At 28.7% G+C, this 17987-nt stretch overlaps 2 protein-coding genes across 6 annotated transcripts; both read left to right on the top strand.

Moving 5' to 3' along the window:
- Window positions 1-1883: 1883 nt before the first annotated feature.
- Window positions 1884-4819, top strand: LOC106775128 (equilibrative nucleotide transporter 3). The gene is made up of 9 exons (XM_014662189.2): window positions 1884-2052; window positions 2147-2251; window positions 2371-2526; window positions 2695-2838; window positions 3157-3262; window positions 3425-3600; window positions 3685-3845; window positions 3925-4183; window positions 4459-4819. Exons 1-9 carry the CDS (start codon window positions 2011-2013, stop codon window positions 4567-4569), a joined length of 1260 nt encoding a protein of 419 aa, XP_014517675.1. The 5' UTR covers window positions 1884-2010; the 3' UTR covers window positions 4570-4819.
- Window positions 4820-6979: 2160 nt separating this feature from the next.
- On the top strand, window positions 6980-14161 carry LOC106775184 (equilibrative nucleotide transporter 3). 5 transcript variants are annotated; one of them, XM_014662261.2, is made up of 11 exons: window positions 6980-7205; window positions 10740-10879; window positions 11190-11240; window positions 11333-11437; window positions 11627-11782; window positions 11901-12044; window positions 12192-12297; window positions 12467-12642; window positions 12731-12891; window positions 13172-13430; window positions 13970-14161. In XM_014662261.2, the coding sequence occupies exons 3-11, from the start codon at window positions 11199-11201 to the stop codon at window positions 14078-14080; spliced, it is 1260 nt and encodes a 419-aa protein (XP_014517747.1). In that variant the 5' UTR covers window positions 6980-7205; window positions 10740-10879; window positions 11190-11198; the 3' UTR covers window positions 14081-14161. The 5 variants fall into 5 exon arrangements, with proteins under 5 accessions (XP_014517747.1, XP_022642891.1, XP_014517745.1 ...); XM_022787170.1 differs by having other exon boundaries at window positions 11175-11240; XM_014662259.2 differs by lacking the exon at window positions 10740-10879.
- The last annotated feature ends 3826 nt before the right edge of the window (window positions 14162-17987 follow it).

Genomic DNA, 17987 nt, shown 5'->3' with positions numbered 1-17987 from the left:
GAATGTAATTTATGTTGTTTGCCGTATTAATTTTCCGGAATTGTAATAATTTTATTCAGAACTTATTATTTCAGCATTTAAAAGTAATTATTCTTTAATTAAAAGATCACGCAGAAATAGTAACAGACACACAAAGGAAATGGAAGAAATGGAAAAGGGTAAAATGCATTGTACGAATTTTCTAAGCTTTTAAAGTATTTTATTATAATTTTTTGGCTTAATCCCTTCTTGGTTCTCATATTTGTGTTAAAATCTCAGTTCGGTCAGAGAAGTTTTAAATTGTCTCAATTGGGTCATAATTTTTGTAAAAATGGACACATTTTACCCAATCGTTAATTGATTTCAAATGGTGTTAAGTTTAGCTGACGTGGTATGTTGGCGTGTTTAGTTTATTTGAATTAGGGATTTTATTCATCTCTCTTACTGAACTGAGATTTTCACACAAATACGAGGACCAAGAAGGGATTAAGCCAGCCGTTTATTTGAATTAGGGATTTTATTCATCTCTCTAACCGAACTGAGATTTTCACACAAATACGAGGAGTAAGAAGGGATTAAGCCAACACGTCAGCATACCACGTCAGTTAAACTTAACGTCGTTTGAGATCAGTTAACGGTTGGAGTAAAATGTATGCATTTTTACAAAAATTATGACCCAATTGAGACAGTTCAAAACTTGATGACCAAACTAATATTTTCATACAAATACGAAGACTAAGAGAGCCTAATTTTTAAAAGTTTGGTTTTTCAACTATCATAATCTCTTCAAAGAAATCAATGGGCTTTTTAGTATGCCCGTTCATTAATAAAAAGAAGTTCAACGCTATAATAGCACATGTTTGGGTAATCTTAAAAATCCCAATTAAAAGTAATAAAATGCTATAAATTTGGTGTCTAAGCAAAAAAGAAAAAATGCATATTGCTAATCTTTTCTTTTGCTAGGAAACAAAATCTGACACCTATTGCTTTCTGAATCTTCTTCCAAACTAAGCTAACTATTTTTTAATCTTACAATATCTTTTTATTTAAAAGGGTTTAGGATCTTATTTTGTAATGGATATTTTTTAATAAAAATTAAATATATTTTTGATCAATTTTAAGCAAAACTGAAAATAGTCTTTTTTTTTTCAAAATTTTAAACTGGACCAATGGTTTTTCTTAATTATGGATGTTATTGAGAGCCAATAGATAATATCTTAGAATTTGTCTTTTTCCCGATGCTTGATTACACAAAAGTATGGAAAGATTCACTTTCTGGGGAAATAAAAACAATCAGAAAATCCAAATCTCAACTTGATACTTACATATAATTTATAACCATTTTGGCATACACATCCAATTCAGTTGACTTCTTCTTAGTTTACATCACCCATTATTAGGTTATTTATACTCTCCATTTCCAATTCCGTTTAATTCTTTTTTATTCTCATTTATTAGTCTATTCAATCATTATATATCATTGTTTTATTTTAAAATTGTATTTATATTTATTATTATCTTAATCTAAATATAACATTTTACTATTAAAAAATTGAAAAGTTGTTCAAGAAAAAAAGAGGTTATGAATATGTTTTCGTTTTTATAACTGTTTTTTAAATATATTTTCTTATTCTTTTATATGTAACGTTATGATAACAATTATTTCTTTAAGTAACAAACAATAAAAACCAGAATCACAAATCAGGAATTAAATAACTTCTAAAATTGTAATTTTGAATCAAACAATTTAATTATTGAATATTATTAATATATTGTTTTTAATTATAATGGTAAATATTTACTAAATATGTCATTTTTCAAGCTACCTAGAAAGTGGGTAGACTTTTGGGTTCAAGAGTCATATCAGGTTTTTTTTCCCATATGTAATGTGAACGTTGTTTCTTTTTTCTTTATTGTTTCTTTTTTCCTTTATGGATTTTTTTTTTCTTTTTCTCAATATGCCAAACCTGATAAATGGTCATTAACCAGTCTATTGTTACCTTAACTTGGTTGTAGCAGATTCGTGGAGCCATGAGTCTTTCTAATGATAATGAAGCACCAAGAAGATTAGAGGTATGCTATTGTTACTATGATGTGTTTTCTTGGTATTCGTCCTCCATTATTGCTATGCTTACCTATAATGGTTGGGTTAATTTGTTTCAAGCAGGGAAAGTTTCAAGCCATGGTGGTTTGTTTCATTCTTGGATTGGGATCTCTGGTTGCTTGGAACAGTATGTTGACAGTAGGAGATTATTACTACACTCTGTTCCCTGTGAGTATCTCATGAACCCAAAGTTGTTCGTTCTTCTTTCTTTGTTGTATATTTGAATTGAAATTGACTGTGAATAAATTATGAGGTTTATTGGTCTGTCTAACGACTTTTTGCCATAGAAATATCATCCATCGCGTGTACTCACCCTTGTTTATCAACCCTTTGCACTTGGTACTATGGCAATACTGGCGTATAATGAGTCAAGGATCAACACTAGATTGCGGAACTTAATTGGCTACTCTCTTTTCTCCGTCAGTACTTTGTTAGTGCTTGTTGTGAGTGACCTCCTATTTCACTGTTTTTCATTTTTTCTTTTTCTAGTTTGAAAAAGATAAAATCTACTGTCTTATACCGCTTCAAGTCTGCTACAACTGGTTTATGTGGCTGTTAATTTCATTTTTTCTGCTCTGTGTATAATAGCTTCAGAATATTTTGTGTAACAGTTAGACCTAGCAACATCAGGAAAAGGGGGAATGGGACCTTACATTGGTATATGTATCCTTTCTGCTTGTTTTGGAATTGCAGATGCTCATGTCCAGGGTGGCATGGTCGGAGACTTGTCTTTCATGTGTCCTGAGTTCATCCAGGTTATCCTCATAATTTCTTTTTCGCTCCTGTTTTGTGATTTTTGAGAAATTCTCAACCCTTATTTGAAGAAGAAGGAAGAAAAAACTATAAAACTAAATTTTATTTTATTTTTTTTTAAAAAAAGAGAATATAAGCGATGGAAGTTACTGGGAAAAGATTATAGAATATCAAAGGAAGAGAACAATTTAGTCGTTGTCATTTGCTGGAGAAATACTTGCTTAATTTGTATGAGGTTGAACATGATACAGAAAAAACCACATATACTATCTTCTAAAATAGTAGTCTTTTACTAAATTCTACAATTGAATGCTTTACAGTCTTTCTTTGCTGGTTTGGCTGCCTCCGGAGTTCTAGCCTCTGGTTTGAGACTTATCACCAAAGTGGCTTTTGAGAATTCAAAGAATGGTCTTCGGAAAGGGACTAGTATGTTGCTCTTATTCACTGATGGACACTGCCACAGATTAGTTTTACTCACTTGTTTTTGCATTATTGCAGTTTTATACAGCATGATAGATTTGGTAGTCATCATTAACTCTAAAGATGGCTGTTCTTTGACACAAGATTGATTCTTTCCTCATTTTGCAGTGCTATTTTTTGCAATCTCTACCGTTTTTGAGTTTTTCTGCATAATTCTATACGCATTTTACTTCCCTAAGTTGTCCATAGTAAAATATTACCGTTCAAAGGCTGCTTTAGAAGGATCAAAAACTGTATCAGCTGATCTTGCAGCTGCCGGTATTCATAACGAGACCAACCACCAAGTAATGTAACAGCTATTAAAGAAATTAATAAACTAAGCTCCAGGAAGTATATTACAGTAATCTGAAAGACTTGAACTATTGCAGGTTGGATTTGATGCTAAAAATCAAGACCGGCTGAGCAATGAACAACTATTTCTACAGAACATTGATATCGCAGCTGATTTGTTTCTAATATATGTGTTAACACTATCAATTTTCCCTGGATTTTTGTATGAAAATACTGGATCTCACCAGCTAGGAACATGGTAAGCGTGTATTAATTGCCAATCTTTTGGTCATCTAAATGCGTCTTCACACACGGCTCATCATCTGAGGTTCTTGTAGGTACCCTCTTGTTTTGATCGCAATGTACAACGTGTTTGATCTAATATCCAGATATATTCCCCTTATCAAATGTCTGACGTTGGAATCCAGAAAGGGTTTACTCATTGCAGTGCTTTCTAGATTCCTGTTGATTCCAGCATTTTACTTCACAGCAAAATATGGTGACGAGGGATGGATGATCATGCTTGTGTCTTTCTTGGGACTAACCAATGGTTATCTCACTGTATGTGTATTCACCATCGCACCAGAAGGTTACAAGGTCAGTCTCTATCTAAAATTCTATTATTATACTCATGTCTCTTTATAAGCTTTTATATACATTTTCCTATATTTTTATACCCGTAACTGAATAATGAATTGGTTTTAAAATTATTAGTGATCAGTTTCTATTTTATTTAAATTGTTTAATTCTAATAAACTGGTTCTTAAAAGAGCATTAAAATTTTTAAATATAGATATTTAAAGAAAAAATTTTATAAGGGAGGAAGTATAAGAGTTGGTTATATATCTAATGATGGCTTGTTGGTTTTGCAGGGCCCTGAACAAAATGCACTGGGTAATTTGCTGGTGCTGTTTCTTTTATGTGGCATATTTTCTGGGGTTGCTCTTGATTGGCTGTGGCTCATAGGAAAATCAGGCTTTTAAAAGAACTCAGTAGTGTATGTAAATTTGCTTGTCTCTTTGAGCCATGTTGCAGGTATGGGAGAAAATAATTGAACATAACAAGATTTTCTCTTTTACCCCCAACTGGCTAACATGAGAAGCTGCTGCAAGTTACGTGCTTCGAGCATGTCATAGTATTTAATACATTTTATTATCTACCCTATATTTGGGGAAAATTAAATTCAAAAGTTTGAGCTATTTTTATGATAAGGGAACTGTTTGTAGATTTTAATAGTTAAATTTGTAGAACTTTTTCTGAGAATATAAATTGTATATGAAATTTTCTACTTTATAATTATTTTCGTATAGATTTATTTTTCTTTTAACTTGATACATACTCTTTTTATTATATTAAACAATTAATTATTTTATTTTTCTTAAAGAATTATCTAAACAACATTTTATTTCTAATTATGATATGTTATTATTATTACTGTTGCCATTGATTAAATGTATACTTTATTATCCCAAATACATCTTGTAGTATAAGTTTCAACAGTGTGTTACTATTTCAATCATAAATTCTCAAAATGAGATGACAAATAAATTTTCTATTGTTTAAACTCATCTCAATTTTTGTGAAACTTTTTTGCTTTGACCAAATATAAATATAATTAATATTTGATTATTTAAAATAGATATTGAAATATAAATATTTACATATTTATGTAATTTTTGTTTTCATATTTGTTTTTATACCTATTTCACTTCTTATACTCATTTGTTTACTAAAATACTTATTAGTTAATCTAAAAAATTTATTTCAATATTTTGATTGATTCTTAGTTTTTTTTTTTCATTTAAAACAATAAATCTTGACTTCTTCAATAATTACAAAGTTCGCCCATATCATAATGTAATTTTTATTTTATCACAATCTTGAATGATTTTTTTATTTATTTGCAATTTCATTCAAGTAATTTAGAAAGCAAAATATTCAATTTCATTATCAAGTGATTTTTAAGATATATATTTTATTGTTTTTACCTTTTCTAATATATTTATTTATTGTTTATTTTGTTTACATGAAATTTTTTAAGATCAATTAAAACGAATACTTTTCACTACGTAAATAAATATTTATAATATTTGAATTGTATTCGAAAATGTTTAAGATCACATATCTTCATCTTTCCAAAAATAAGCTTATTAGATACGTTGATGTACACAAAGAGTTTAGTGACAAGTGTCCTCAAACAAAACATTTGTATCTATGGTGTTTAAACAAGACATTGCGTTCATCATTAGTTAATACTAGGATAAGTATTGTCTTCATTGATTTTTCTTTAAGAATCTACTTAATATTTACTAAAGAAACTTTAATATTTTTATTTTTCAGTAAATAATTAAATAAATAAGAAAATAATACAATTTGAAATACATATATAATTTTGTAAAAATATTAATAAAAGTTAATTATATATTATTTTAAAAATAAAAGTTATTTAGTTATTCGAAACAGAGACAAGCTAATCTATTGTTTATTGCATTAAAAAAATAAACGGGTAAATTTTATTGCATAAATAACTAGTTCAATTCACTATTTTCATATTTTATTTTTAATATTAATAAAAAAATAAATATGTTTAATTTCTAAACTTGAAATTAAAATGTAGTATGATACGTTAAAAAAATATAATGTAATTTATATTAAAATATTATATTTATTTATTTTTATAGGTTTAATATCAAAATACATTAAAATCTGAGATAAAAATGAATTCTAATTTTACATATAAGTGTATGAAATATAATCATATTTAACTCTAAAATATTTATAATCTTAATATAAAACTTTAATTCCATTAATTTTATTTGAACTAATGGTTAAGGTAATTGAACTAAATACAAATTTGATATTTAGTAATCGTCACATATATTGATTGAAATAAAAATTAATATATAATTAAGAAATTAATAACATATTCATGTCATTTTTACTAAACTCGTGTTGCATTATCTTAAATATTAATGAAACTAATGAAATTCAAACAAAATTACAATAATTAATTTTTTACTGAACTATTTTTTTTTATTAATACTTGCTATATTGAATCAATTATTTATTTTTTATTTATTGAAGGATAACATTATCCAATTAAAAATGTACACCATCGTATGTTTTTTTAAATAATACCATGGATAATATAAAAAAATGTGTACATTTTGTTTGAGATAGAAAGCGTCCTGCTTTCAGTTGAGCTAATAGGAAATATATTAATAGTATATTGACATTCTTTTCTTTTAAAAAAATTATAATGTTAATATTTTGTGAATAAACTTAATATAGAAGCTATTGAATCAAGAATTAACATTCTAAACATATTTAATAAATTGTTTCATTAAAGGTAAAGTAAATCATTTTAAACCCTCCATAATATTGACACGAGTAAATTGTTTTACATGGAAAGTAATGTAATTAATTAAATAACATTTAGAATAATAAATATTAATTTGACTCAGGTGAGATTCTTATTTAAAATTTGCAGATCTCGAGCACACCACAACGCAAGGCATGAAAAAGGAGTTTGAGCGCGTGTGCAGAAGAGGAAAGGGTGAGAAGAACCAAACTCTGCCATTGATTTGTTGTCATCTTCACAACAACAATTCTGCTTCTGGTAAATACCAAAACCCTATCACTCTATTCTTTTGTATTCACTGCGTAATGAATTCCTGCTTTTGTGAATGGATTACTGTCGTCGCCCCAAATGTCATTTTCTGATTACGCTTTCTTGTGTTGTGACGATTGCATTGATTGCGACCTTTGGACGAAACGTTTTCTCATTCTCTGCGAACATTTTGCAGATTGGTTCAATTTGATGGTTACTATCTACCATACTTTTTCATTTCATTTTCTTGACATTTGCGTTGCAATCACCTATTATTGAGAATAATTTAGCATTTGACCATTTATATATATGAATAAGAAAATTGGAACTAGATGTATTTGAAAACCAACAGCCAGATCTTTTAATCACCTATTCAGTGTTAAGTTTTTGTTATATTTTATTTTATTATTTGATGTATGAAAATGATTTTTGACAGTTTGGAGTTGATGCGATCATTTCTGTGAATGCATAAATTTGTGTATTGAAGTTGAAAGTTCCTATCTATTGGGTTCAAAAGTAACAATGAATGTGGCTGTATAGCAGCTCACAGGATGCTTGGGTATGGGATTTGTTTTGGAGAGTTTTTTAATAAAGTAGAATTGAATTTTAGGCAAGGGAATTACGAAATATATTTACATGTGTAGTTTAAATTGATTTTAACTTATTATCTGTATAAAAAAATGTGGTCTAAAACTATTTTGAAAATATTTTTAGATACAAAATAATTTCTTTTACTCTATTTCTGTTACAATTAATTTATTTTAAGGTGGAAGGCATTTTAGGGCTCTCAAGATTTAGACAAAATTAGTTTTTGTCCTGACACTTTGAAAACTGTAATTTTAATCTTGTCATATATTGAATACGATGAACTTCAATACTCTGTTAAATCAAGATCAAGTATTTGTTTAAAGACAAAATCAATCGTATTTTGAAATATGAGGACCAAAAATATTATTTTTTAAATAAAAGTATTAATGCCAAATTTAATCAAAAAAATTTCAGAAACTCAAAAGACATTTTACCTATAAAATTTTTCAAATAAATAAATAATCAAAACCTAGAAGAGACATGAACCATTATAAAGTAAACACCTATTTTTTTTCTTATTGCTGGCATTCAATTTATTGTCAAATTAACGTGAGTCAGGTACAAGTTTCTTTTGTTTTTTACTCCTTAGAAATATGAGTTGGTTTGCTTCGAACTCTATTAATATGGATTTATTTGCTTTTTTAATAATACGTATAAATGTAAGTTTTAACGTATCCGAAAACATAAATTATATATACAGTAGTTATATATGTATATATATAAACTTAAAATTGTTTGACCTGTTACATGAATATGGTTTGAATTTGTTTTGGTTTTGACGAAAACTTTTCGTATTAATTGAATATAGATATGAATTTGATTAATATCCTATCTTTTAAATTGAAGATGAAGTGAGTATGTACATATTATATACCTTATCAAAAGTAATTATTTTTCTTTATATATAATATCATATGTTTCCCACGTAATTTTGTCTACAGGATTATTACATTCACCACCAACAAGAAAATAAGAATAAGTCTAAAATTAGACACAATAAACATAAATATTTATAAAAAAATCACAATTCACATAATTTTCAATATGCATTTTTATTTAATAAATTCATTAATTTATCAATTTTCAAAAAGCCAAACTTTTAAGTAAAGTTTAATATTAAAGCTTATTCATTCTACATCTTTAAAACTTCCACATAACTTTATCTCAAATCGGAGTTGCATATAACATGTTATTTTCTTAATAAAATTATGAATTTTATTTAAGGATAATTTTTTCATACTTCAAATACTTCAACTCACAACAACTATATTTATCTTCAACTCTTTTCTCCCAAAATTCTATATGTAATAAAAATATTTATAAACATTATAATTTGAAATTCATAACAATTAAATATAATTATAGAAGTGAATGCATATCACTATCATTTCATGTACATATAAACATAGATATCAAATCACACATTTTAGCAGATGAAGCATTATATCGATATTTAAACAATGATATTTAGTGTATAATTTAATAAGTTCTAAAAATATTATTAGCTATCATCAATCCTCCTTAATATGCATTATAAGTTATCGCTTGACAAAACATACATATTATTATTGCTTGAGCAATATCACTTTGTGTAAAGTAACCATTATTTTGAGTTAAATACACTTAAGCGTCAATGTTGTTCCGTGGTAGTTCACCACTTAAGCTATATCAACACAATATCACAATATTTAAAGTTTCAATATTCATAAGGTTTTAAAATAATTTGAGTTACATAAAGATAAATTTTGTGCAATTAAAATAAAAAATGAACTATTATAATTTATTTTTAAAATTTTAATTATTTATCTATTTTAAAATTATATCTCTAAAGACAATTTCAGATCTAGATTAATTTTTTAGTCATTTTTGTTAAAAGAATTAACAAGAATCTCAAACAACTACAATTAAAAGTATAATTTATTTTTAAAATTTATTAAAAAATTAAAATTCTTTTTTTAAAATTGATATCAACCACAGAAACACATTGAAAGCAAAATATTAATTACAATAGTATTATTTACATGAGATAAAAAATAGTTAAAATTTACATATTGGTTTAATTGTTTTTTTCTACCATTATATTTTTAAAAAGAATGAGTTAATGTAATCTGTTTTTTTAAAATATAATAATAATAATAATAAATCATATAATAGTTAAAGTTGATTTCACTTGTTATCACTGAAGGAATTGAATTCGTTTATTTAAAAAAAGTAGACTTAATTAAATTAAAAACATTAAAAATGGTGTTATGAAATCACAAAATGACTATAATGAGAAAAATAAAAGCCATTAAACTTTTAAGAAGGCAAACTTTTTCTCTTTCTTCTTATAATTGATTCCCACATTAAGATTGTGTTAATGCTCAAAGTTAATTGGTAAATAAAGGAACCTATTTTATGATTGTGTTATACTGTGAACTTTTATCAGAAGGGCTTAAATCATTGAGCTAGTGGTGGTGGGCGGCAGGTGGATCTTATGATTGCTTATTAATGCTTTCTCTGTTGTTCTTTATAAAAAGAAATCAACTTCAGGAATATTAAAAAGAATAGACTATATTAAATTTTATTAATCTTTTTAAAATGTTATTTTTTTCTTATACTAAAAACTTAGGCGCAGTAGAACAAAAATATAGGATTAATGACTTATTGTTTATAACAAAAAAGGAGTGATTGTTGAAGAAAGGATCTGGCCAACCTTAAACACGGTACGAGGTTTGGATCAGTGAAAGCGTGTAATAGCAATCCATCTCCGACCACATCAAAATACGGTTCCAAATGGGAATGAAACGTCAAATAATTACTGCAATTTTATTTGCGATAAATTTTTCTAATCAAATCTGAATCATCTTCTATGGCATCAATTGACAGGCGAGTCACCCAAGTTAATGTTATTCATTTCTCCTTATTCGTCTTCTTGACTTTTAAATCTTAGTTCACTTTGTTCATTTTTAATAGCAAGTCACTGATAAGAAATGGATCAAACCAATCACCCGAAGGAGTTGTTCATGTATTTTCTTAACCAATTGAAGAGTGTAGCTCACAGCACCTCTGCATAGAGCTCAAGCGTCGTGTCTACTACAACATTGCCTGATCTGGTATTTTTGTTGTGGATCCATTAATTACCACAGTAGGTACCAGTAATTCAATACCTTAAAAAAGAACACAATTGTAGGTCCAGTGAAATTAATAAGGCGAACCATATAATTTTAAGTTCTTCGTGCTTGAAGATTTAAACTGCGCCAATAATAGTATTCTTCATCTATATTTGTTCTCTCTCTCTAATTAATGACAGAACTTTATTCATGTATTAATCAAAACGTACTTTCTTATCCAAGGACTCAGAAATCTGTGGACTAGAAATTATTGTTGATAAATATTAATTATCCTCAGCGTTTATTTTTCAAGAGGAGAGCCATGGATGCCAGTGATTACTGTGGAGCACCAAAAAATCCCAAGGTCAGAGCAATTTTTACTGCTAATATGTATAACGGTAACATTTCTCTAGAATGGAATTTGTCATCTTGTCGGTTTGTTTTCAATGCAACCAGGGAAAGTACGGAGCTACGATAATTTGTTTCATTCTTGGAATTGGGTCCCTTGTTTCCTGGAACAGCATGTTGACTATAGGAGATTACTATTACACACTGTTCCCCGTAAGTAATGCATGGTGCTTTCAGTTTCTGATATAAGTTGATGTAACTGTACAATGTCTTTATTACCAACAATAAATGTTTCTCCTATAAAAGATGGGAAATGGAAATTTTCTAATTGTGATTGACCGATGCTTCTTAAAATATGGTTTGCCTAATTCATTCTAAAGAATCTTTTGTTCGACTCTGGAGAAATACCATCCTGCAAGGGTACTTACCTTGGTCTACCAACCATTTGCAATTGGAACAATGATAATACTGGCTTACTATGAGTCGAAGATCAATACTAGAAAGCGGAATTTGGCTGGATTCACTCTTTTCTTCTTTAGCACTTTCTTTGTTCTTGTTGTAAGTATAACATTTCCAGTTCTATAATCTGCAGCGTCTGATATGTGTAATTTCCGTAGTGAATCAGTGGCTTATTTTCCTTGGCTCATAAAGCTTCAACTATATGTTGTTGTTACAGGTGGATCTAGCAACATCAGGGAAAGGTGGAATTGGACCTTATATTGGTATATGTGTGCTTGCTGCTTGTTTTGGAGTAGCAGATGCTCTAGTCGAAGGTGGCATGGTAGGAGATCTATGTTTTATGTGCCCTGAGTTTATCCAGGTCTGTTTTTCATATAATTCATTCAGTTTCTTTCAGTGATAAGCTTTCTAGTTACAATTCCTTTATTTTGGAGGTACAGTTTACAAACTCATAAATCGAGGTCCTCTGCTATCTTTTTTTACTTAAATAACACATATTGCTATGCAGTCCTACCTTGCTGGTTTGGCAGCATCAGGGGCTCTAATTTCTTTTTTGAGAATGTTGACCAAGGCAGCTTTCGAGAAATCTAGTCATGGACTTCGCAAGGGAGCAAGTATGCTTTTATTCTAATTTTACAATGTATCTTATATTGTCTTGATCGGTTGATTTTGATATAGTATTATTTTGTCATGTATAAAGCTCCTGTCAATTTTCAAACAGCATGATGATGATTCTTAGTGCAGTATCTTTAAAATAAAGGTGATGGTTTCTTATTCTTGCAGTACTATTCTTGGCAATTTCCTCATTCATTGAGTTAGTTTGTATCTTCCTGTATGCAATCTACTTCACCAAATTGCCCATAGTGAAATATTACCGTTCAAAAGCAGCATTAGAGGGATCAAAAACTGTTGCAGCTGACCTTGCTGCTGCTGGAATTAGTACAAACACTAAAGATCAAGTAATATAATTATGTTAAAACAATAACAATACTTTATCACGTGGAAATTAATTTTATCATCTCCTAAAATGATTTGGAACTTGTGCAGGGTGGATATGATGATAAGCAACAAGAGCGGTTGAGCAACAAACAATTATTTCACGAGAATCTTGATTATGCAGTTGATTTATTTTTTATATATGCGGTAACACTGTCAATCTTCCCTGGATTTTTGTATGAAAATACGGGCACCCATCGGTTAGGCACATGGTAATTGTTCTATGCTTAGTCTTATTTAATCCAATTGCCTTTGACATGACTTGATGGAGCACAACTCCTCTCCAATCCAGTACAAGAGAAAAAAAACGTTAAATAGATGAGACCCACTTTTTGTAATTAGAATGTAGATATGACATTTCTAGAAATTATTAGGTGATCTTATATCTCAGTTAGACTGATTCTGTTTTTCTCTGTTTTGTCCTTTGATGACCGATGAAACTGATAGAAAAAAGTTCAAATAACTTTATTTGAGCACTGAATATGTTTACAGGTACGCAGTTGTTTTGATAGCTATGTATAATATAGTGGATCTCATATCAAGATATATTCCCCTTGTGCCATGTCTGAAGTTGGAATCCAGAAAGGCTCTACTGATAGCAGTCTTTTCTCGATTCTTGTTGATTCCAGCATTCTACTTTACAGCAAAATATGCTGACCAAGGATGGATGATTTTGCTCACCTCCTTTCTGGGACTTACCAATGGCTATCTCACTGTGTGTGTTCTTACTGTGGCACCAAGAGGTTACAAGGCAAGTTCATCCAACTCAACTCTCAAATATCAAACTACAACTTCAAATGCATCTCTTGTTATATCATCTTAATTATTTACTTATCAAGAAATAAAGTATCTTCTCAATTATTTAAAATATTCAATTATTTTGTTAATAAAAATGTTCAGGGCCTTTTTTTTCATTTATCAGTAACATTTATAAAAAAAAAAAAAAAAGGTATGGATCAAAGCTAAATATATCGAATTTCATGCATTTTTTTTTCTGGAAAAATGTGTTTTCTGACTTTTCTTTTTTCTGTAAACTTAGTATTGTTACTTTTATTTTTAAATTGATAAATAATTTTTTTAACTCTTTTAAATGTAAGTTTATATTTTAAAATTAATTAATTTTAACTTTCTTAAAGACAAAACAGTCATTTTATATATTCATTTTTTTGAATTGAAGAACTAATTCCTCGTTTAATTTAAAAAAGAAAAAAATAGATTGATTAAAATATATATTTATTTTTTTATATCACATACAAGTGTAACTTTGGAGTTTTTGGTGTTCCATTACAGGGTCCAGAGCAGAATGCTTTGGGTAATTTGCTTGTCTTATGTCTTTTAAGTGGCATATGCGCTGGGGCTGTTCTTGACTGGTTATGGATCATTGGTAATGGAACATTCTGAAGATAATACTAAATCTATATTTATTGTATTAATCAACCCTCACTGAATTTTTTAAATTTAATCACTTGTTATATTTTTTTTATACAAGTTTTATGATTATTATTTAAGTATTTTTTTAATTTTTAATCTAATACATTCAGACTGTACTCATTTAATTTTATTTGAATTTCAAAGACTAATCTGACAACATTATACACTTTCATGGATTAAAAAATTGATTTGCTTTTCTATAAAACCTATTTGATCTAGACTGTTAGCAACAAGATAGTTTACAATGTTAAATATCCCGCCAAATGAGATAAAACTTAAATAACTAAAATCCTATTGGTATAAATCCATAACAATAGTGTAGGATAATTATATGCTATCCTTCCATTCAAAATTAGTGTGTTGGTATGTTAGTTAACTTTTAAAATAATTACTATAAAAATCAGACATATAAAATATATTTGTTATGGCTGTTTTTCAATAAAATTACATCTTATGGAGTGTCTAACTTTTTGCACCTTTTAACCGTCCTTTTTTTTTTTGGAATAGGTATTTTAAAAATTTTGATTTTTTTATTTATTTGAGGATGCTTATTTTAGAATACTCATCCCAATATAAAAAGAGTGGACTAAAATTTTGAAAGGTTTAAAAAATAATCACATTTTCTATTTTGTTCTCTCTTTCTTCTCCAATTTTAAAAATAGTCATTTCGTTGAAAAGTCTCAGAAATAATTTCTTCTCCCACTCTTAATATTTTACTGAAATATTACTAATTGGATTAACAGAAAAAAGAAAAATCCATCATTGGCGTCGTTGAAATAAAAAGGTACGTGAAAAGAGTGACAAATTGCGCAAGCAATGCCTAATTAATAATTAGCATCCGACATCAAAATATTTAACCACACGACACCAATGATCCATTTGTCCACGTCAACCAGTTGTGGTCAAACGGATCACCCAAACCAAAGCCCAGCCCATTTCGTTTTAGACAAGCCCAAGGTGTTCCTTATTTTATGTTGTTTTGTGAAAAATAGTCTCATTGAGATTATCAAACATAAACTTTCATGCTAGAAAATAATGATTAATCGAAATATTATCATTCCTTGTTATCTATTTGACCAAAACAGCCAACTTAGTCAGATTCCTTATCTTAAAAAAATGAATTATAGATTTTTTTTAGTATATTTTATGCGTGAAGTATTCATAATTTTTTTTCTTGAGAAATGTTTTGTAATAACAAAATTTGACCAAGCTTCTAACACTAGTACAAAAATCATATTTTATGACATACAAAACGAGTTATGAAGTACATAGTTTTGTACGTTATAATAGGTCTACACATTTTATGACGTAGCAAAAATTTACGTCATTATAGCCTGAACATATTATGATGCAGTTTCAAAAATCAGTCCATTTTTTTATATGAATATTGGAGAAAATTGTTTCGAATTGATATTGAGTAAAATTATCTATGTTCACATTCATTATAGTTATTTCTTTTTTTATAGACTTCTTGACATTCTTTTTTCTTCTTCGCAGCCAACACAAATTTTAAGTTGATATCCATAAAAAACGACAGCAAAATCTAACAAATTATGATAAAAAAAGAAATAACTCTAATGAATGTGAATATAGATAATTTTACTCCAGATCAATTCGAAACCATTTTCTCCAATATTCATATAAAGAAAAATGGATTGATTTTAAAAACTGTATCATAATATAATTTTTGCTACGTCATAAAATATGTAGACCTATTATAACATACAAAACTATGTACGTCATATCTCATTTTTGTAGTCATAAAATATGATTTTTGTACTAGTGTAACTTCAATCATATGCTCTATATTTAGGTGTTCAAACTCTAATTTTCTTTCAGAAATTTGAACTAATTTCACATAGATCAACTTTACGTTGGTGGATTAATTATAGAATTTTTAACTGAAAAAAGAAATCATCTTGGACATAGCACTCTAAATCTTCATGACAACTTATAACTAAATAAAAAAAATCTTTAGTCAATTTTATTATGATTAAATTTCTGATTATATCGCAGCCGACAAAAAAACAGTGTTTGTTTGCATGTGACAGTAGGAAGTTGTTTTTCAAGGAGCACTAAAACCGATATCTTCTTATTGATATGTATTATTACAGATAAATTATTCTACAGTGATTTTTTTGTTCAAGTTATTTAACGTACGCACGTTGATTTTGTTGCATGGTGTGGTTGGTGGTGCAGACAAATATAGCCGTAATAGAGTTTCCCATATTTGGATGATGAATGCGTTTTTTAGGTTTTGTTTATAATAGTTACTAAAATACAATTCAATGGTTAACGTTTACGTTAGAGAAAAGAACGTGCAGTCTTCTTTATTCTCCTGCAATCTTTATATGATAGTTCATGCACGCAATCTTCTTTAGCAACAGAATATGCTTAGTTTAGAGAGTTCCTGAAGAAGAAACCTCTCCCATTTCTCATTATTTCTGTATCAAATGAGTCTTTCAATTTTTGAATCTTCTTTCCTTTTTCTTCACTCCAACTTCTTTTAATGCGAACTTCCGTCAAGCAAGAACCATTAATTCACTTTCATAATAAGCAGCACCACCCTATTAATCATCAACCCATCATTATTGTCTTTCATTTTTCAAGGTTTCTGTGTTTCTTCTATGCATGCATCATACCTTACATCTTCCTCCTTTTTCAAACTTTAGTCTCAAAATTGGTACGTGTTAATTTTAGTCTTTCTTGTTATTTTTTGCTTTGGTGGAAATTGAATTCGTTCAGGAAAGAAAAACAAATATAGAACAAAGATTTCCAACAAATGGAGTTGCTGTATTGAACTCTTCCTTCCCTCCAAATTCAGTTAGTTATTTTTAATTCCGACCAGTTTCTTCAACTGTTTGTATTGACCATCTCTCAAATTAGAACATCAGTTTTCTTACAGTTATTAGGAGAAATTAAGATTCTTATGCTGTTGTACGAATTTTTGTTAATCCTCTCAAATTAACATTCCAGATATCCCAGTCATTTGTTTCAACTCGAGTGGTTACTAGGAAAACAAATACACATAATGTTGGGTCTAATAAATATTTTTAGGTGCCAAAAACCAGTGCAAAGTCCTGTTTGCAGGTTGATTAGGTATTTCCACAAGGAAATAATCCCAGTGGAATGGAAGAAACCAAGCATTGGGTGGACAAAATTGAACTTTGATGGATCGTGCAAAAGTCTAACTGGAAAAGCAAGCATTGGTGGGCTTGTCAGAAATCACAATGCAGAATTTTTGCTTGGCTATGCTGAATCCATTGGAGAAGCCAACAGCACTATTGCTGAACTCACTGCACTTAGGAGAGGCCTTGAACTAGCTCGTGAAAATGGTTGGAATGATCTTTGGCTTGAAGGAGATGCGAAAACATTGCTTGAGATCATAGAGAAAGGGAGAAAAGCTAGATGCATAGAGGTAGAAAGACATATCAGTGATATAAAATCTATTCTACCAGACTTTAACAAGTGCATGGTGAGTCACATATATAGGGAAGGGAATGGAGCTGCTCATAAATTTGCTCAAATGGGTCATGACTTGGACCATCCTACAATTTGGAGACTCATTCCTCCTGATGAACTCGTCACTCAGTTGCTTCAAGATGCTCAAGGTACAATTGTTCTTAGAATGAAGGAAATGAAGGATAAATCATACTGATTTTTTCTTCTTCTTAGTATATATACAAATATATGATTTTGTTTTCAAATTAAATGTATATATGTATGTGTAAGTACTGTAATTTATTATTCTAAATGTATATTTATGTAAATGAAAAGCTAAGTTGGGAGCAGCAATGTTCAATTTTCAAATAACTATAACTATATATATATATATATATATATAACTTCTTTTCTGAATGAATGGCTTCAACATGCT

The sequence above is a fragment of the Vigna radiata genome, chromosome 10, assembly GCF_000741045.1.
Source record: "Vigna radiata var. radiata cultivar VC1973A chromosome 10, Vradiata_ver6, whole genome shotgun sequence".
Lineage (NCBI taxonomy): Eukaryota > Viridiplantae > Streptophyta > Magnoliopsida > Fabales > Fabaceae > Vigna > Vigna radiata.
Note: the sequence above shows the minus strand (reverse complement) of the source record. Positions and strands in the feature narration are given on the sequence as shown.

Coding starts and splice junctions, on each gene's coding strand:
- LOC106775128 (XM_014662189.2), top strand. CDS start 2,011: ATGAGTCTTTCTAATGATAATGAAGCACCAAGAAGATTAGAG. Junction 2,252..2,370: donor ATTACTACACTCTGTTCCCT/GTGAGTATCTCA, acceptor TTTTTGCCATAG/AAATATCATCCATCGCGTGT. Junction 3,263..3,424: donor TGGTCTTCGGAAAGGGACTA/GTATGTTGCTCT, acceptor CTCATTTTGCAG/TGCTATTTTTTGCAATCTCT.
- LOC106775184 (XM_014662259.2), top strand. CDS start 11,199: ATGGATGCCAGTGATTACTGTGGAGCACCAAAAAATCCCAAG. Junction 12,298..12,466: donor TGGACTTCGCAAGGGAGCAA/GTATGCTTTTAT, acceptor TTATTCTTGCAG/TACTATTCTTGGCAATTTCC. Junction 12,892..13,171: donor ACCCATCGGTTAGGCACATG/GTAATTGTTCTA, acceptor ATATGTTTACAG/GTACGCAGTTGTTTTGATAG.